This window comes from Anoplopoma fimbria, chromosome 8, assembly GCF_027596085.1.
Source record: "Anoplopoma fimbria isolate UVic2021 breed Golden Eagle Sablefish chromosome 8, Afim_UVic_2022, whole genome shotgun sequence".
Classification (NCBI taxonomy): Eukaryota; Metazoa; Chordata; class Actinopteri; order Perciformes; family Anoplopomatidae; genus Anoplopoma; species Anoplopoma fimbria.
The window spans coordinates 24413272-24434877 of record NC_072456.1 but is presented as its reverse complement, the minus strand read 5'-3'; the positions used below and the strand labels follow the sequence as shown (position 1 = coordinate 24434877).

General features: G+C 42.0%; 1 protein-coding gene across 2 annotated transcripts in view; it reads left to right on the top strand.

Moving 5' to 3' along the window:
- Nucleotides 1-21560, top strand: part of LOC129094300 (importin-13-like) — a 31734-nt gene extending 10174 nt beyond the window's left edge. For both annotated transcript variants that reach the window (XM_054602407.1, XM_054602408.1), the window contains exons 5-23: nt 46-299; nt 3780-3920; nt 4701-4842; nt 5886-6052; nt 6318-6438; nt 7113-7260; nt 7374-7555; nt 8189-8215; nt 9039-9173; nt 11154-11306; nt 11662-11742; nt 11861-11998; nt 13053-13149; nt 15644-15696; nt 18084-18150; nt 18312-18370; nt 18546-18635; nt 19014-19195; nt 19302-21560. In XM_054602407.1, coding sequence (XP_054458382.1) covers nt 46-299; nt 3780-3920; nt 4701-4842; nt 5886-6052; nt 6318-6438; nt 7113-7260; nt 7374-7555; nt 8189-8215; nt 9039-9173; nt 11154-11306; nt 11662-11742; nt 11861-11998; nt 13053-13149; nt 15644-15696; nt 18084-18150; nt 18312-18370; nt 18546-18635; nt 19014-19195; nt 19302-19398 — 2334 coding nt within the window. In that variant the 3' untranslated portion in view covers nt 19399-21560. The remainder of the gene's footprint in view (nt 1-45; nt 300-3779; nt 3921-4700; nt 4843-5885; nt 6053-6317; nt 6439-7112; nt 7261-7373; nt 7556-8188; nt 8216-9038; nt 9174-11153; nt 11307-11661; nt 11743-11860; nt 11999-13052; nt 13150-15643; nt 15697-18083; nt 18151-18311; nt 18371-18545; nt 18636-19013; nt 19196-19301) is intronic.
- Nucleotides 21561-21606: the final 46 nt, after the last annotated feature.

The window sequence follows — 21606 nt, the reverse complement described above, 5'->3', positions numbered from 1 at the left end:
AATACAGCCGCAGTCTGACCCTCATCGTCCTCCTTTCCCCTCCAGGTTCGGGGCGCCCTGGGTCGGGAGTGGGGGTCGGTGTGTCCCTTACTGCAGCAACTGCTTCGGCGGTCGGACAGCCCCGGGGCGGTGAAAGCTCGCGTGCTGCGCTGCCTGTCGTCCTGGGTGCTGCTGGACGTGCCCCTCAACGAGAGCGAAGACCTGGTGCACGACTGCTTCAGCGCCCTGCCCGACCCCGAGCTCTTCGACACGGCGGTGGAGGCAATAGTCAACGCCATCTCGCAGCCCGACTCCCAAAGGTGTGTACGAACGTGTGCCGGTGTACGCACCAAAATTACTACTGTGTTGCATGAGAGCTTGTCGTGGGTTTAACTGGAGGAATTGCACAGAAAGGAGGGAGACGATGGCGAGAAAGAACAGAGGGGTGGGTGAAAAGAAAGATGTATTAGCCAAGGACAGGAAACAGACAGGGTGGACACTGGGAGGGATGGAGGGAAGGAGGGAGGGATTGATAAAGGGCAAGCTGACAGCCAGGGGGAGGAGAGCAGCATTTCTCGGTTGGCTGGCGTTGCTATGGTTACAGAGCCGGGGAGAGATGTCATCATGCCCCGGTTGATTCAGACATGGCAGGCACCCATTACCCCTCCCCTAGAGAGAAATAGAGGGAGGGAAGGAAGGAGATAGAGGGCGTTAGTGACGGGACGATGCGAGAGAAGAAAAGGGTGTGAGGGGAAGCTGTAAAAAGACTTCATCCTCCATATATATACCTCTGCACTGCTTCCTCAGACAAGAGGGCGGGATCTGTGGAGGAGCTGCTGACAAGTCCGTTTAAGCACACTCCCTTTTTAACAGATGGTGGGAAGACAATTAATGGAGTTACAGGTCGGCTGGGCTCCTAGAGGTGATACGAATACGTCACGGAGAGATGAGATTCTGCAGATTTCCTTCTCTACATTTCAGCTGGTTTCACAGTTTTATAATACAATTGTCCTTCCTCTCTTTGTCTTGTATTGTTTCACTTAATACTGATCACATCCCGGCCTGTTTGCCGGTTCTGTCAGGTCCTCCCAAAGGTCTGCTTGACTCTCGTTGGTAGCATCTCTAGAGACACATTTGGCCTCTGTTTTCGTCAGAGCATTGTGTGATTTATGAGGTTTATATTTGACTACCTATATTGTGTGTACGTTGTATCAGAGTCTTGTAGAGAGGATGTAAAGAAATGAATCTATTAGAAAACCCTCATCCTCTCTAGGAAATCATATTCCACCTTTTTTTTTTTTCCCCATCTGTAGATTCTGCCGTCTTTGTTTATTCTATCTATTTTATCTTTTCTTTGCGCTCTTCCTTTTCCCCTTGCTCTTCTCTCAACATCAGTACTGAGCCCTCCTCCCTGCCTCTTGTTCTCTCCCTCTGTTTAAACACATTACAGTCAACTCATTTGGGGGGATGCTATTGGTCCAGCTGCATCCTGTTGCCAGGCAACCCATTTCCCCTGTCTCGGAGTGTTGCAGTAATTGCAGAGGGGATCAGAGGTGGGGGAGGTGGAGAGGGAGAGAGAGAGAGTGAGAGAGAAAAAATAAAGGAGGAGTCAGGGAAGGAAACATAAAGTGTACAACAGCAGGGCAGAGAGCATAAGGGGAGAGGACAGAGGAAGCCAAGATTTAGAGGAGAGGAGAGGACACTGCAGCAGACGCTCTGAGAGAAATCTCCAGAATGTCTTTGTTTACGAGAGAAATGGGGGGAAAACATTTACAAATCCATTCTGCCCTTTTAGATCGTATCACATACACACCAAACCCTCTCTTTCAGAGCTAAGAGTGCATGACCTGCATTTGCAAAGCACCTTGTTAAAAATGAATGATCTTCTGAGTGCATGAGTGCAGTCTGCCACTCATGTACACACACACACACACACACACACACACAAACACACAAACAGTCGCTCACTCATTCACACACATTGCGGTCGACCCCTGCGCTGCTCTCACAGAGTTTCTCAGGCAACCGAACACAGGGGAGGATGTACGCTAATACAACCACCGGTTTGGGCTAAGCAGATGGAGGCCAGAGTCACAGATACATCACATCCCAGCAGGGTGGAGCTCTCTCCAGAGAAGGCTGAGTCAGTGTGTGCTGTGCTGCTGTGTAGGGGACTCGGCCCTCATAAGGCAGAACCGTAGAGCCGAGTCCTCGGCTTATAAAAGGGGGTCCTGAGGGAAATTAGAATGATAAATGCTTCCCAGGACTGAACTGCAAAATGCATTTAACCTGCGGAGCAGAGAATGCATATTATCTGGCCACTATTTAGTTTGGCTGGTGCTGTACCATAAGGGATTACACTAATGCTAAAAGCGTTGGTCGGTTCATTGATTATTTTAATGGACGGAAAATAAATCAGCAACAGTGTTGTTAAAGGCGCAATGAGGATTTCTTGGTTGCGGTTTGTAAACACAATATTCTAAGTTGGCCCTCATTATTTTTCTTGCCAGCAGGTGAAAGCCAACTCCAGATCACTCTCGTTTAGAAACGAGCTTTCACCGCTTGGTGTTTTGGGGCATTGTAGTGTTGACTTTTGGTGCCTTTACGAAATATTTTCACAATTTTTAATAAATAATAATCAGTAATGTGGGTGTAATGACTAAGTTGGTGAAGGCAAATGATAGAAGAGTCTAGTAAGTATCACTTTAGTGTTATGCAGCCTTTAAAACTATGAAAACAACACTTATGCCATATTACAATTTTACAATATCCAAAATTTAAGACGATATCTAGTCAATATCGACAATATTGCCCAGCTTCACCTGACCACTATGTTTTTAATAGAGCTTAACGCCTAGAAACATCCTAATTCATATTAATTGTGCCTTTTAATTGAATAACTGTTAAGAGTAGTAAAAATGTTAAAGCTCTGGATTAGATCCTCAGACACACTGTTAGTCACAGTGTTGTTTTCCAGGTTGATTTGTTTATTTTTTTTGTCTCTTTTCAAAACTCACACAGCCTTGCTGTGACATTGATGAATATTCATTGTTATGGACACACGTCCGTATTGACATTCTCATGAAAGATGAAGCATCGCCTGCATACCACATACCCCACCCCCCACACTCGGACTGACCCACACATAATATTGTTTACATTCATAGCATTCACACATGCACATAATCTCCTCGGTGACATTCAGACGCTCACACACGCACACGCATGCCCTTCCTCTCCAAATGTCACCCCCTCACTTGCTGTCATTAAGGATGAGAGGAGGATGTCGTCTGATGTTGTCACATGAGCAGATCTGACTCTGTGTCGAGGAGCGTGTGTGTGTGTGTGTGTGTACCAGTGTGTGTTTGTGTGTGTCAGCACATACGTGTGTTTCAGCCATAGTGAGGGAATTAAAGATGGCTGAGACAGCGGGAAGAAGATGGAATAATAACTGACAGCAGCTCTGAGCTGAAGCTTTGAATAGACTCTCTGGTTCCCTGGTAGATGTGTGGGTTGTTTTTAGGGTGGGTGTGCTGGATCAGAGATTGGATTGACTTGGACTGAGATTTGATTTGAAATAAGCACTTGTCTTGAGAAGGAGCAATAAATACATCAAGCTAGCTGTGAGCGATGTGTGAGTCAGTTTTTATATTCACCAGTGGAGGCTCCCTGGCTGTGCACGCCATGTTCTTCTCACTTGTACAGCACTGCATCCAATGTTTTTTAACTTAACTGTATTTGACTCCTAACTGTCAATTCTGCTGTTCTCTGTCTGTGTTTTTGTGCCTCCGTGGTTGTAGATACGTGAATACTTTGCTGAAGCTGGTTCCTCAAGTGCTGGCCCTCCAGGAGCAGCTCAGAGAGGCTGTTCAGAATGGAGACATGGAGACCTGCCATGGTATCTGCCGTATCGCCGTTACACTGGGAGAAAATCACTCCAGGTGTGTGTCCTTTTTCACACCTAGCCCTGTTACAATACAATGATTTTATAGTATATTTATCTTGGCCAAAATGATGCATGCCTCAATAATTATTCAGTCTTAGGATGGTATTAACACATTCTATAATTCAATGATATTGAAGGCAACACAAAAAAAGTGTGTAGCCAATTCAATAAAAATCTGTTTTTTAAACTAATCGCAACAAAGTAATCTACTATATAAGACGGCTTTCTTTTCTCAATGAACACTGCTTCCAATAACACATAACACATACCAAAAACTGACAATTCATGTGCAATAGCAATCCAATGAAATATAAATAATCTGTGCTATCCACTGGGCAATATTAACCATTTAGTCAGATTATATCATACTTTTTTCCCCCGTTGTTTTACTTATTTAATATACCTTTAATTTGTCATTACTATTTTTATACTTGTTTTTGATCTTGTTTTTCGACTTATGTCTCTCGTTTGTTCTTTTGCACAATCCACTCTGCTGCTGTAATCCTGCAAATTCCCCCGCTGTGGGACTAATAAAGGATTATCTTATTTTATCTTATTTTAACATTAATTTGCATTAAAACAAGTCATACAATATTCTGTGTGCAGTCTCATGTGTTGCTGTGTCTACTGATTAAATGACACTGATAGAGAAAGTTGCTAGTTTGCCTGAATACCACCTGCTGTGGAGGGGTTAATGGAGCTGCCAAATGACACTTTTTTCCTCTTTCTCCATCCTCCACCCATCTCTCTCTCTCTCTCTCTCTCTCTTCTCCAGGACTCTGTTGGAGCAGGTGGATCACTGGCAGAGCTTCCTGGCTTTAGTCAACATGATCATGTTTTGTACAGGCATCCCCGGACACTACCCGGTCAATGAGACCACCAGCTCGCTCACACTCACCTTCTGGTATACGCTACAAGTAAGGACTGTTAAAATCTGTTCCCATCATAACGTAGAAGTGAAGTTGTGATAGTTTGATTAATAAATGCTACTGTATATTATGCAACTGGCATAATATCACTTCTTTTTTTCTCTAGTTTCGTTATTACTAGCCACGTAAAACCGTCCTCAAAATAAGCTTTGCACAGTGAAGTTTGGGAAAGCACCATGAGCACCAGACTGTATAAAAAGCATCTCTCCCCTGCACATCCTGATTGAATGAATGTGCTTCTCACTGCTCTTTATTTTTTAAATAATAAAATATGTCTGAAATTCTTAGCTTTTTTCGACCAACCCCAAACAAACCAACTACAGAACAAATTAGATCCAGATTCTAATAAAAGCCTTGTAAAAAAGAATATCCAAACAAGTTGAGCAAACAGTTAAACCAATTTTGACTCAACATTCTTTTGAGGAGTGCCAAACATGGAAGGATTTAATTGAAGCATTTTTACAAATATTGTAAATAACGGTAGCATTAATTAATGAAACAAATTAAAACGACCAAAAAATGACTTATCTATCATAAGTTTGAGCAAGCAGACAATGTATAGTTATATATATATAAAATATATATAAATATTATTAAACAAGAAAGAACCTCACTCAGATTTGTTGAGAATAGTCTGGTAACAACACTATTCCACCGGGTTCAGCTGAGACACGTTGTGTCTGGACGCGTTCACTGGAGCTGATTGCGGCCTCTCTAGACCGTCCTTGTGAGTTCACTAGACTCCATAAGCTGCTCTCGGCTCTGCTCTTCTACAGCACTTAATGATTGAATTGACCTTTTCAAAGAATAAATCAATCGTTTGCTAAATGCCTCCTTTTGTTTACATGCCATTGTGATTGGTAGGTTAAATCAAATTTACCCCATTTGTTTGGTGGTGGCAGCTAATTTTCAACCTTGGTGTTAGTTAATAAAAGCCTCTGTGATTCATAACGGATGTTTTGGGGCTTTAAAGTGCAGAAATAATTTCATGTTCCAGACAAAAAACAATTTTTTTCCCTCTCCTTCCTCAGGATGAGATAATGTCGTTCGAGTCGGAGAAGCAGGCGGTGTATCTTCAGGTCTACAGGCCCGTATATTTCCAGCTGGTGGATGTTCTGCTTCACAAAGCCCAGTTCCCCACCGACCAGGAGTACGCATCCTGGTCCTCCGACGAGAAAGAGCAGTTCAGAATCTACAGGTTTGTATTCCAGACCCTGTCCCTGTGTGTCATACATGCCTATTTCTGCAGCACGCTGTTGAGTACAAGTGTTTCAGTGACAGTCTATAAGTGCTTCAGAAAAATGACTGGCTGATTGGTCAGCACACGAGTGCGCTCTGCTCAAATAGACTCTCGCTGGACTGGCAGCTGAGAGGGCAAAACCTGTCTGGCAAACAGATTATGCACATAATGTTCCAAGGTTGCATGCTCCTAAAATGTCTGTTTGTGCTCGTCTGTCCTTCAGGGTGGATATCTCAGACACACTCATGTACGTGTATGAGATGCTGGGGGCGGAGCTGCTGAGTAACCTCTACGATAAACTAGGGAGACTGTTGACTAACGCTGAGCAGCCCACATCATGGCAGGTGGGTGAGACATACGCAGACAAGCAGAGATAGAAAACGGGAACTATTTGTTGTTTTCTTTGAGTGTTGCACAAAAGGCAGTACTGAAAATGTGTCATACCAGATATGATGGACCAGTTTTTCAGCACCGGTGTTTTCTTTTCTTTTTTTCACTTTATAATACATATATTACCTTGTAAGTCCACACTCTTAAATAACAATAAGCCACAAGATGAACTTTGAGCAAAGCTAAAAGTTAAAAGATATATTTACAAGATTTATTCCATTTAAATGGCTCAAACTAATTTCTCAAAACAAAACAAAACAAACTTCAATTATATTGCACCTATTATACATGATATAATAAGAGAAATACATATAGAATGAACATAAAAACAGGGAAATTAAGATGGAAAATGAAACACACTTATAAAATAGAATAAAGTAGAAAACATAACACAAGATGGAATTCAAACCGACTGAATAAGGTATTTAAAAGTCAGTACTCAGCATGCACATATACATCAATAAACACTGCAGCAGCATCAAAAGATCTCCATTCTCTTCTACTCTTCTTTTCTACATCAACAGTAGAGACTTTAACGTTTAAGAGGAAATCTCAAGGTATTTTACCTCTAACCCTTTTGATTGCTGAATTGTCATATTCATCATCTGGTCTCCGTCTCCTCCTCCAGCACACAGAAGCCTTACTGTATGGCTTCCAGTCCATAGCAGAGACGATAGATGTGAACTACTCTGACGTCATCCCAGGCCTGATAGGACTCATCCCCAGAATCAACATCAACAACGTCCAACTAGCAGACACGGTGATGTTCACAATAGGTGAGATTAGAAGGATCTCTGCACACGTCATGAAGGTTCAAACACATTTAGTGTAATCTAAAGACAACACAGGTGGAACTCATTCAGTATCTGAACTGGTAATCTCCCACTAGGCGCTTTGGCTGAATGGTTGGCAGACCACCCAGTGATGCTCAGCAGTGTCCTGCCCTTGGTGCTGCAGGCTTTGGGGAACCCGGATCTTTCTGTTTCTTCTGTCTCCACACTCAAGAAAATCTGTAGGGAATGCAAATATGACCTGCCACCCTACGCAACCAACATAGTAGCTGTCTCTCAGGTACGTGTACTGCCTACATGTGAATCTCCTTTTTTGACGTTTTCATCCAGTTTATCAAGAGCCAAAAGCAATCAATTGTATTTATTTATTTTTCACATTAAAGGCAAAGGCATGCAAAGGCATATCAGGGTATTTTAGGTACGAAGACGGGGGAAGGTGGTAATATTCCGAGATAAAAAACTCTGACTCAGAAATCCTCTGAGATTAAAGTTTGCAAGAACAGAGTGCAAAATATATTGAGTATAGCAGTATTATTTATGTTCATTACATTACACAGAAAAAACATGTAAGAAAACGTATTAATGTTTCTCTCAGGAGTCCATCCTTACCAAGGATATTTAGATTGCGGCAAAATGTATTACCTAAATCTCAAAGAATATCCAGTTTTTTCTCATATATTCAGAGTTTTTCTCCCCTTCCCCATAATTAATATTTTTTTACCAATGGCTCTAATATGCCTTTGTACATTGCAGACTTTTTGTGATGTTCCTGCTTTCCAGAAATAACATTTCTCTTTGAAAGTTGTATTGTATTGTATTATTTTGGTTTTACTGTTTATTGCTTATTTGGTTAGGTTTTGTTGTGCTTTCAAAGTAATATAACCTTCACTCTGACTTTCTCTTTTCTCTCTAGGAGGTGCTTATAAAGCAGATCCACAAGGTCAGTGTGTGCTCTCTCACATTTTATTTTAGCGCTAAATTAACATTTAAATAAAGAAAAGACTGAAAAGGACTTTCTTTAATAAGTTAAAAGGTTCTCCACCATGTGTGTCTGCACCGACCACTGCTGTATTATGTGATTGAATGAATACAACCCATAATTGTCTAACCCTTCGTGTAGACACCAATGCGGCCACCTATACAGGCTTCGTACAACACACTTAATTCAAACTCAAAACCAAGCGGCGATGTATGCAGGCAATCAGCTCAAGGTCGTATTATAAGACAGGTTATACCATCTTGCAAAAAATCTAAATTAAAGTCACCAAGCGATCCGCCTGCTTTAGCAGCGGTAATCCACTCAGCAGTGTGTGTGTACTGGTTCCGTTAGCCGTTAGCAAAAACATCCTGTCCAAATCACTTAAAGTGAGCAAACTGTTTTCCCTAAGTGTGTCTCTGGGCTCAGAGCAGCTGCTTGAGCGAAGATGGGCTCAGCTGTGTTATCGCTCATGGCCCCTTCCTCCCAGTGAGTGAGGAGTCAGAAGGCGGTCAATAGTGGTATAAAAACAGGCAATAAAGGGTTTTTTTGGGAAAATATGAGTCACTGCAACCATGAGAGGTCCTCGAGCATGAAACCAAAACTGGCCACTCAAACTATTATGCCGTTTGATGCAGCAGAATGCGAGATTAGCCGTGGACGGACACAGAGGTGCACACACATGATTCTCCTGGCTGAGATAAAAAATAATAATAATAATAATGACTTTAAGCTCACTGCTTGCGCGAAACTGAAGCTAAACCTTCCTCCACCCTTTTCCTTGCAGACGAGTCAGTGTATGTGGCTGATGCAGGCTCTCGGCTTCCTGCTCTCCGCTCTCCCCGTGGAAGAAATCCTACGAAACCTCCACTCTCTCATCACCCCTTACATTCAGCAACTGGAGAAGCTAGCGGATGAGACGGTGCGTACACAGACCAACATGTAACATCACACACACACACACACACACACACACACACACACACACACACACACACACACACAGACAGAGACACACACACGCAGAGCTGGACTCTGGCCAATAGTAACAGGCCTTGTTTCTGTGTGGTGTCACTGCAGTGGAACATTTCTCTGCGGGACCAGATTGGATTTGACCCTGCAACATGGGCTTGTGACTTGCAAAGACACACTTTTTTCTCACTCACTCACGCAACACACACACACACCACAGCAAGTAGAGAGAGGAACAAATTGAGATCAGAAGAAGGAAAAAGAAGCCTGCACAGACACACTTACAGTAGGTCATGCTTTTACATGTGCACGCACACAGATAAGTTCTTTACCCTTTTGAAACGTCAGTTCTAATATAGTCTGGGTTTTCAGACCGTCACGCCGGATGGTACAAATGTGGAGCCGATATTATCTAAAAATACACAGTTTGATGTTTGCTATATGTGGACCAAAGTAGAATTCCTCCTGATCCCTTGTTCTGCAGTCGTTTCAGGACTTTGGGTGAGATGTCAGGTTAGATGAAGCTTCTCTCTCTGTGTCTCTGTTCCCGTCTCACCCTCCTCACCGTCACACACTGTCTCCGACTTCCTCCCTCTCTATTTTTTTTTTTCAAAGGTATCGGCATTACATCAGACTAGTAAATCAGGTGCTGTGTCTGGAGCCGGACAAATAGTGGCACCTAGTGGGGAGTAACCTTCTGGTTACGTCACATCAGGGGTGAATGACCATGATGTCCGACTGTAATCACAGATACTGAGTCACTTCTGAATTTGGCTTCATGCAAAGTGTGCATGCACACTGTTCTTGTTGTAGAGAGACTGTACAGAAACAGTATGAACTTAGATGAGGGATGTGGATGTAAACGTTATGTTCCTCGTAGTCTTTTAGCTTCGTTACATCACCATGGAGACAGAGCATTGATTTAACACCTCAAGTGAAAACCTAATTAATGATTTTACCTGGTGTTTGAGTTGTTTTTTTGGAGTGAGATGAAATGTTTCTCATCAATTAGTTGAACAATTATTTTCTCTGTCATTTGTACTCTTTATTCTATAAATAACAATGGCATGTAATAATTAATGAATGTCAGAAATTGTAAACAGCAAGCTGTCATAGATCTGTGTAATTTGCCTAAAACCAACAAAAAAGTGCTGTTCACTGACTAAATTGCTAAGATGAGTGATTATCAGAATTGTGACTTAGCAGCACTGCTTTTTTTTCAAGAATATTTTTATTGAATTTTAAACAAATAAATAAAATACAAAAAAGGTTTAACTTAACAGAGCACATTAATAACCGTGTTTCCATCAATGTTTTTTTATGCTCATTTGGAAGTAATGCATTAAAAAAGCTCCATGGAAACAGCAAAATTGATAAACTCATTTTACGTGTTTTTACGCTCCTTCAAGGTGTTTTTTGCCTTTGTTGTAAGTCATCTTTTTTTTCATAACTTGAACTTGAAAAGTGTTTATTTTTGCAAGTCTAGCATGGTAAATTAATCTTTCCTTTTGTCTAAGGTTTGCCTTTTTGTGTTTACATTACATTACAGTCATTTAGCAGACGCTTTTATCCAAAGCGACTTACAATAAGTGTATTCAACATAGACTGACATCATTGCAGTCAGTCGTAATTACTTTTCCGAATATAACACTTTTTATGATACAACAATACAAATAATTATTATAATCATATACCCTCTGTACTGTGCTTTCATGCCATAATTTGCCACACTGCCTTTATTAGTGTACAGTGGACTGTGGAGTACATCCTTAAATAAGCCCCTCTATGTACTGAATCGAGAACTGATTTTGAATCGATACAGTTTATCAAGGAAGGCACTAAATAAGACATAAATATTGCCGTTAGGTTGTAGAGCAAATTCCCAAATAAAACGATCTGTTTCTTCTCCTTTTTTCTTTTCCTCTTTCAGCCTAATCCCTCCAATAAATTAGCAATCATCCACATCTTGGGTCTGCTGTCCAACCTCTTCACCACGCTCGACATCAGCAAGCAGGACGACGAGTCAGCAGACGGCTCGGCGCCACCTGTCAAAACAGCCCCGCCTCCACCTGGACCAAACCCAGTCAGTCACCACACACACACACACACACACACACACACACACACACACACACACTATCATTAGTTCCATAATTTTGTTGAATCTATGGATGATGGATATTGACAATGTGTCCCATTGAAAGACATTAAAGCTGTAGTATTGGAATGTAGTGGGGCATGTGAGCTCCTCCCCCCTCTGCTGCCTCCACCGCCAAATACATCGGCTAAGGCTGGTTGGAGGAATGTCACTCAACCATAGTCATTAGTAATTCTGCTGATAGGCATGCAGCCATGTGTAAATGCTAATGCTGCTGCTTGTGTATGACTTTCTATTCATTCCTTTTCTGTCTTAAAGTTAACTTGTGTTTTTTTTTCAGGTGGTGGTGGTTTTGCAACAAGTGTTTGCTCTCATACAGACCGTCCTCAGCAAGTGGCTCAATGACTCGCAGGTTGTGGAGGTGAGTCATTGTCGTGTGCAGCCACATATTGTCAGACCTCTGCTCTCTGTGAGGAATCAGTCCACATAATCGGACATGACATTTTCAAGTATAGCCGATCTCATGTTGTCCCCTTCAGGCGGTGTGCGCCATCTTCGAGAAGTCGGTGAAGACTCTGCTCCACGACTTTGCTCCCATGGTGTCTCAGCTCAGTGAGATGCTCGGACAGATGTACAGTACTATTCCCCAGGCCTCAGCCCTCGACCTCACGAGACAGGTACACACCCATGCATGTGAACAAACACACGTTAGTATTCTTCCTTTTGATACTTGCATGCAGAGAGAGTTTAGACATTTGTCAGAAAGTGCTGTGTACGAGCTAATCAGCTGTGCACCAGTGACGCCTATGGGACCTTATATCCCCATGTCTTTGTGTCTAAGTGACTAATAGGGACAACAATTTCTGAAATTGGTCCAGTGTTGAGGGAGAACGCTGCAGCCGGCAGCTGCTAAACGGGTTGCTATGCGATCGCTCGGGCAACTCCTCACCTTCAAAGCACAGCCACTAAAAGTGCTTGTTTTTCAAGCAAAAGGTTTTATATCTCTGGAGGGTTGTTTCCATTATGTTATCTGGCATTTATAATAACAATCTGAGTCCGTCAGTCGCAAAAATAATCACTTTTAGTGGAAGTTCATTGGCGGTGAGGAGTTGCCCTGAGGGATAACATTGCAGCCTGTTTAGCGGCTGCTTTCTGCAGTGTTCTCCCTCGATGCTGGACCAAATTTAAAACATTTCTTTCCCCATTAGTCACTTAGACACAGAAACATGAGAAAAATACCAAAGTTACCCTTTACACAGGTAGATTTTTTGCTAGAGAGACCTAATTTATTGTAGTTGTTGATCTCATTAATTAGATTAATTATTAATTAAAAGTCCAAATGGAACTGAAAGCATTGCCAAAATAAAGAAGTCTGTTCCCACAGCTGAACAGAATCTTAAAATTCAGACACATTTAATAATAAGCTGTGCTCTCACTTCAGAGCTTGTTTTTCTCACAGCACCGTCGGTCCAAATGCCACAACAACAAAAAAAAACACAAAGAACTCTTCAGGTTGCAGCATCATAAATCACCAAATCTCTCAAAACATATTAGCCATATTTTAGAAGTATGGGAGATATCTGATTATTACCATTTATCTGTAAACACAGTAATCAGGTTTCTGCAGTGCATGTAAAGACGTCCTCTGGTTTCCTGCTGTAGTCTTCTTTCCTGGTTTCTTGTGTTCAACTGAACACAGCGCGTGTCTGATGTGAAGTCCTGCTGTTTCAGATGGTGCATATCTTTGCCAGTGAGACGGACCACTTCCCACCCATCAAGGCTCTGTTTGAGCTGGTTACCTCAGTAACGCTGTCCATCTTCCAGCAAGGTAGGGGGTCCAGCGGGGCGGGACTGTGAATGCTGTCAAATTATCGTCTGTTCAAATCAGTGATGGACCTTCTGAATGTTTTTGATCATATTTGATTTCACAGGATCCAAAATCAAATCTTTGTATAGCAGAGAAGTGGGATTATTAACACGTTTGTAAAAATAAAAGTTCACAAATGTTATATATATTCTATGGCTGTACCGAAAGTCTATTTTCATTTTTTTTTTTACATTTGAGGGTTAAATTGAATTTTTTTGCCGTATTTTATGATGTCATCACCCTCAAAGTATTTATATATAAATACATATATACAAGTGCGGGCCTCCTTTTGTGAAGCAAGCAGGAGAGCAAACTGTTTTTTGACCGTAGTAAACATGTTTTTGAAGTCCTATACACAAACAAATGTGCATTGAAGCATAATATTTGGTTAGATAAAAACATGGTGTGAATTCTGGAAATTACTACATCAACTTTTTTTCAATTAATATAAAATTTTGGACTTGACATCGCACTGGAGCTATTTGAAAGTATTTAGATGACACGAGTTGGAAACAATCCTACGCAGCCACCACTGGAATCTAATTCTATAAAACTTAGAAATGTTAAAATAGCCTGATCTTTACCTGAAACTGTGCAGAAATACCAGCTTAAACAGAAGGAATAGACATTTGCAGCATTCGAATCAAATTTGAATGTCAGCGTTATGAAGGAAGCTTCAATCTATTTGGTACAGCCCTAGTACATTATGATGAAATACTTCCATATATGTCATGAAGACTTATAAACCAGGTCTGGGGGACACAAATAGGAAAATGACCAAAAGGTTAGAGGTCACTGGACTCTGTTGTCACAGTCGACCTTTAAACGTTTGCTCTCATCAATCATTAAAGCAGCGGTCTGTCTCAAATGATAATTCTATCAATTGCAAACTTCTGTGTCCACTGATCAAATCTTTTTGAGACTATTATGGTTTGCCTTTAACTTATGTAATGTTTTCTATATTTATCAGCCTAGTTTTTGCTTATTTCATTTTTTGACTGTTTATTTGTATTTGCTGCTTCAGTGTTTGAGCTGCATGGAAATTACTTTTTGTTTTTGTTCAATGTCGATCAGGAGTTTCTTAATGTGTCAGACTTGGGTTCTGATTTTCACTCAACATAAGATGTGCATGAATAAGATGATGTAATTTCATCCAACTACACCTGGGGTTAGGATACTTGTACCAGCTCTGTCTGCCGCTCCCCCCCCCCCCTCCCTTTGTGTTGTCCCCTTTCTCCTCCCCCTGCTTTGACTGGTTAAGTAATGGCTGCCTCTCCTCCTGCCTTCTAAACTCTTTCCTTTCTGAGCAGGTGCCTTTTCAGTAGACAGTCACAGCACAGAGACCACTTAGCTTATTCAGTTGGCTGACATGTAACATGCAGCAGGGTGGGTGGGGGTGATGGGGGGGCATATAAATACGGCTGCCTCCTCTGCTGTGCTAGGATAAGAGTCGGGGTTCTCCATCACAGCCCTCTGAATAAGCCCTGTTTTCTCTTGCGGGGGGTTTGTGTGTGTGGACGAGGTTCCGGAGGGATGGGGGGGGGAGTTATTGAGCAGGAAACTTGTTTGGAGTCTGGGAAACCGCTAAAGCTGGGCGCTTACTACAGATGTTTATTTTGTTCCATATAAGATTGTTGTTGGAGTCCCCCCCCTCCCCCAAAACCCAACATCAATCTTAAGCCATCGGAGATAAATATGTGGATTCTTCATGTCCAGAAGCTTCTACAGAGAAATGTGTTTAATTGTGCATCAATCTGCCATATTTAAAAAAATAATAATAATCTTGTAGTATGTGTCCAGCTGCACAAAAGGGGAGGTTAGTGATCTGAGTGTGATTCATACGGATGGCTATGGGTTCACCTTTTGAATCTAAAGGGGATCTTAATGGCTCTGAACGGACCCTCTGCAGAAACCTCCTCCGCTCTGAGGCACCGCAGTCTGGAGAGGAAATGTGTTTTTTGTTTGTTCCGATCACATTGATGCCAGCGGTGCCTCGAGGGAAGGAGGTGAAAGGGGGTCCGTTCAGGTTTGGTGCCTCTTTCCCCCCCCCCCCCCCTCCCCAAACTGTAACAGTAACAGAGGTGCCTCCTGGGTTCCCACTCCAAACCCACTTTTCTTTCTTTAGGTTTGTTCTTTTTCTCTCGTTACTTCTTTTTTTTTTTTTTTCTAGTTTTTCTCTCTTAGCAGACCCATGTCTTTGTCTTCTGCCTGTTTTTCTGTTGTTTTTTTATTTTTGGTCGGTCTGTTCTACCAAGACTGCCAAAGCTTCATATGCCCCCCCTCCCCCTCCCCCCTTCTTCTCCCCTTCGTTCCTTACTCACGTGTGAATTATTTCAATGAAATATTTTTGAGTTCTCTTTTATTTCCACATGACTGTTGAATCTATTCAGTTGCTGTTTGTATATTATTCTTATTCTCTTATGATTTCTTAAGTTTCATCTTTATTATATTTTAGGACCCAGGGATCATCCTGATATTGTTGATTCATTTATGCAACTCCAAGCTCAGGTGTGTTTTTGGTTTCTTATTTCATTCACTTTGGGTTTCTCCCTCTCTCTCTTTCTCTTTCTCTCTTTTTTTGTAATTTCTCCCTGTTTCTCTGTCCTCTTCTCCCTCTTCTACCTCTTCCTGTTCTTTGTTACTGGGCCCTAAGGTGTCCCATCACACGGGCGAGGCAGTGGAATGAAACGTGAGGGGAATGTTTGAAAAGAGAGACTTCTGTCTCTCCTCAAATGCTTTTGATTCTAACAGTCACCTCGCCACACAAAGTACAGACCTCTTGTAAGGTTTTTCAGTCCACCTTTAATTCTTTATTTCTTCATATAATAATACTAAAATAAGAAAAAATGCACGGGTGGGATGAAAAAACCCGGAGGGCCTGTAATAGGGAACCCACCTAAAATCGAATTAAAGACGCCGGTGTATGTTCGCCACCAATTTACAAACGGATATCACTATTTTAAAATAACTAACAGAAGGAAAATAATACCATTTCCAAACAAGCAATGCTAAAGATAAAACTGCAGAAACCACCAACATCAGTCTGATATGCTCTTTAAGGCATACAAAGCGTTAATAACACACTGATCTTTATCTTGTACTCCTCGTGTTCAGTTAATTAACTGATGAAGAAAAAAAAACACTGGCAGAGATCTTAAATGGCCTCTAAAAACCACTCCCCTGCGGTAAGGCGTTATGGACTCATGATGTTTAGCCTACACAGGTTTTCAGAGTCTGAACTATTGTAGTATGTTTGCCTGATAACATTTAAACATGATAAGATAAATAACTAACATTTTACAGATGTTATTAAGTAGCATTGTTGTCATCTTTTTCTTGAAATTAAGCCACGATTTGGACCGTTTCTTCAGTAGATGCAGAGTTTGACGTCATGACGCACGAGTTTTAGCAACACGCATCTGTAAAATAAACATACCGACATTGATGGAATTAATTTATAACCTAGGATGCAGACCATTCTAACGGATTGGACCATTTGGAATCAGTTTTCAATTTCCATACATACAGTTGGATGAAGAAAGTCTTCTCACAAACTGAGAAAGACAAAAAATTCTAGATGACAGTGCATTTTTTTTTAGTAGGTTTTGGATACAGATGTCCAGATGCAAAATGTCCTTTCAGATAGCTGAACTTGCGTATAGGCCGACACGGAGTACCGATCCGATACCGGTGCGTTAAAAACATGGCAAAGTTTTACTGATGGGAATTTCAACTGTAAACTCTCAACAGAGACAGAACAAAATAAAATAGAGACAGCTCACTTGTGAGCTACTTCCATCATCAATTTTGAATGCGAGCTGATTTTTTTTCTAGCTTCTGTCTCATCTCTGTTGAGAGTTGCAAATGTACAGTTCCAATCAGGCAGGATGTACGGGCCGTGGAGCGAGAGACACGTGTTGTTGTTCCTGTGAAGCGTTAATGAGCTGACGAATGATGTCATCACTTGATATCCAATGGATGCATCAACTCGCGGTCTCCCAATACCAAGTCCATCATTTCAGGTCGAATTTATCAGAGCAACTTGTTATTGAGTTCTTAAAAGTCAACATCAGGTCACATTTGCTACTTTAAAAAAACATCAGCTCACTCAGCGCCTTTTTAGTTGAAATATTTTGGTTGATGCGGCGCTCTTGGGTAGCTGATGTAACGGCGTTGTGGTCCCAGGTGACTGGTTAGTCTCTGAGCCCGGTCCTCCTCTGAAGTCATTCCAGCCCAGAGCCGATCAAAGCCCAAATGAATTAATATTCAACTAATATTAATCCGTCCAGACAAATTGGCTGATGGCTCTTCTGTTTTTATTTTTTATATTTTTGTCTTCATTCTTCTTCCTTTTGTTTTCTATCTTTGGATAGATCTGACCTCCATCTCTCTCCCTCTCCCTCTCTCCCTCTCTCCTCCATCCTGAATGAGTTCATTATTACAAGATGATTATTTCTATTTATCTGCACATGTTAATTAGTTACACACTTCTGTTGCATATTCAATCCAGTGAACCAAAAACAAGTAATGTTTCGAATACAATTGATTTAAAAAAAAAAAAAAAAACCACTGCCTTTAGTTTGACTTAAGTTCCTAATTAATTTCAAAGTTTGATTTTTTGCAATTTGTTTGTTATACCTGCCGAGTTCTGCATTGGAGGATCTCGGTAAGAGTTTGGACGTAGTTTTTCCTAAACAGATGGAGAGAGTACTAAAGCCTGGTAGGCAGATCTGTTCTCAGCCCTGTGTTGCTGTCAGATCCGGCTACCAGGCTGAGCGCGTATTGTTGATAGCAGCATTTTGAAGGAGCTTATGCAGTGGAATGTGGTGAAGCAGTGCCGAGTGGGTCGGGCCGTCAGAAGCACGCTCTGTTTAATGCCTTTATCTGCCTCTTAGGCCCTCAAACGGAAGCCCGATTTGTTCTTGTCTGAGAGTCTTGACGTGAAAGCAGTGTTCCACTGTGGTAAGTTCACACACACACACACACACACACACACACACACACACACACACACACAAACACCAACACACTGTTCTGTTCCTGAGAAATATTTCATTTTTATTTTTTTTTACACCATCCTTCAGAAGTTTATTTATGTTTCTGACTCCTTCTCCCACTTCTAGGAGTTCTGTCGCTGAAATTTCCAGAGGCTCCGACAGTCAAGTCAACGTGCTTGTTCTTTGTGAGCGCACACACACACACACACACACACACACACACACACACACACACACACACACACACACACACACACACACACACACACACACACAACTTTACACCCTGCAAGAATATGTGTTTATAGATGAGTAATTTGTCTTTAAATGTCCCTAATTGTCTTTGTGCCTCTTCCTCAGACTGAACTGTTACCCCACTGCTCCGATGTGCCTCCTCTGGCCCGGGTGGTGCAGGAGGACGGCAAACTGTTGATGCAAGCCGTGCTGGAGGTGAGAGAAACAGTCATTGTAAAACACACTTCATTCAAACTTGACAGAAACAAAGTGAAACTAATCAAAACGGTCTTTGTTAGTCTTTCCTCTTTTAGAGTTTGAAAGAGAAACTGAATAAGATAGAAAAACAAAGTAACCGCAGGAACATTTCACTGTTTACTAACCTTGTTTTCTGGCGCTTTGGTGACATTGAACGCCAGAAAATAAACAGAAAGACATATTATTCTACTGGCAATGCGAAAGGAGTCTATCGCCTTTTTGAAGCAGGTTTTTCCTTGTTGAGAAAAACCTGCATATGCACGCTTATTTTGATGGAAAAAAGGTTTTAGTGTAATTAAATCCCTGTTGTCTAATTTCTCCCCCTGCTCTCTCCAGGGCATCGGGGGCGGGGCATCTCGGAGCCTGATGGACCAGTTTGCAGAAGTGCTTTTCTCTCTGAACAAGAACTGCTTCTCTCTGCTCGCCATGTGGTTGAAGGAGGCTCTGCAGCCTCAGGGGTTCCCGTCATCGCGGGTCACGACTGAACAGAAAGACAACTTCTCAAGTCAGATACTCAGGTGACACGACCGGACATTTGTTTACATGCTTATTCAACCACATGCATGTACTTTCTAACTGTATGTAACTGTCCTTTTAATCTTTACCGCCTCTTCTTTCCTGCAGAGAGCGAGTGAACAAGAGGAGGGTGAAGGACATAGTGAAGGAGTTCACACTGCTGTGCAGAGGGCTCCACGGTACGGAGTACGCCGCTGAATACTGAAACTCTACCCTTGAACTCTCGCCCGACCGTGACCTCCGCCCTCGGCGCCACACAGCTGGATGCCACGACAACACAGCTCTCACAAACCACATCAGCGAAGACATCATGAAATGATTGTAATGATAAACCCGCCCACCCCTCCGCCGCAGGACAAGACATGGAACCAATCCAGACCTACCAATCGGATTAAAGGACAAACATTTAAATCCCCGGTGGCTTTATGGAGGCAGTCCTTTTAGCTCTGATCTCCTTTTTCTGTTATACGATTGATTGTTTCTCCCTCCTCTCTCTCCTGTTATTTCTCTGGGAGAGCTTCGAGCAGCTCTCCCAGCATGCTGCCTCTCGCCTCCTTTCGATCTCTGTCTTGTTCTGCCTTTTTTCTAGATCTTCCTGTGGTTCCCTAGGTTGTTCCCTGGTGATTAGCGTCCATATGAAATGGTAGTGGTATCGTACGTAGCTACTTGACATTATTTTCTCAAAATAAATCAAATGAATTATATAAATGTATACGTATATACACATATAGAGAGACGGTGGTCGTCAGTCCTGCTGCTGCTAACGGGAAGAGAGAAGGACCAATGTCTGGAGGGAATTCTGCAGGAGACATTAACACAACTACATTTTACTCCCAGCCACGCCCCATGTGATCTCTACATTTGCCAAATTATCATGTTTTGTGAATTCGTCCACTTTTTTTTGATATATATTTATGCCTTTTTTGGGGGCTATGAGTGGAAAAAGAGCCAAAAAACCCACACAACTGGAGTAAAAACAGTTTTCTCTCTCGACCTGTACCTCATGTACATACAGTCCCAGCCGGTCATACTGCAGTCTCCTCGGATTGTAGAGTGTCTCTTATGCATTGGTCCCTTAGGTAAAGCAGGACTGCCTGTAGAGAAGGCTAGAAGTGGGGTGGTGGGGGGGGAAGTATAGTAGCTGGTAGTGAGAAAGAGGCACAAGATGGAAACTGAGAAGGGAACCGAGTGTTCGGAGGGATGAATAATCCTGTCGAAGGACGGCTTAGTCACTGTAATCGTGCAAAAATATTAATCAAGTTGTGCATATTAACAGTTATTGCTGAACACTTCTGTGTATTTGAGTGTGTGCGTGTGTTCATACCTGTGTGTATGTATGAGAGGTTGTGTGTGTGTGTGTGTGCACAGATGTAAATCTTTTTTTTTTTTTTTTTTTTTTTTTCACTTGTTCAGTGCACTTATATTGGACCTACAGTACACATCGATAACTTCCTCCTGTCTTTTAAAACAAAGAGCGCTCACCCATTTTTCCTCACACCACACTCCTTCAGACTCCTCCTTTCTGGCACATCCAGTAGTTCACCGGCGATCGCACCCATCTGTTTAAAACCTCCTTATCACATGGAATGACCGGCCAGTGATAACCATTGATCACACTCATCTATATCTATCTATATAGATATCTATATATATATATATCTATATATATATCTGTTATTGACACTTCCGCTCTTAAACGAAAAATGCCACTCAAATCATATCATCCATCCGGGTCACTGCTTTGGAGAGGACCAAGAAGGATTAGAGAGTTTAGGACCAAACTTCTCTGAGTTATTCAGCATTTTTTTGCAACAAGAGTTAACACCGACATTCTGTGCTCATCCATTTATTGCCTGAGACATCATCGTCGGTGAAGTGATGTGACGGCTTTAAAATATACACTGTCCGGTGAATCGGCAGGACCAGTCGACGTCTAATATCACTCAGCGTTGAAATGTACTCCGTGGTCTCTGATAAACTTTATCTCAGTCTAATCCTTCTGTCTTATCCGAGGTGCCTGCAGACATGTAGCATGTATGTGTTTTGGGGGGGAGGGAGGGAGGTAGGCTCAGGGGGGATAAACGTATTCAGTGTGTGAGACACTGCAGAAGGACCTGATACAGACTCAGAGGAAAGAGTCGGCTCTGGAGTGAGTCGTCAGAACCTCTGAGTCTTCATTTGAACGGCGTACGATTGGACGTTCCTCGGTCTGTACTGTCGTCATATTCTGAGGCGGGAAATAAATAAATAAACAGTTTGTCACAGTTTAAATAAAGAGAGAGTAGTAGGTGGCGGAGGGGAGGGGTGTGTGAAATGTACATTGTTTTTTTTTTGTACCTTGGCTTTAATTTATTAAATATATCTAAGACTGCAGCTCCTGAGTCTTCAGTGTTTGGGAGGAGATGAGTTCTGT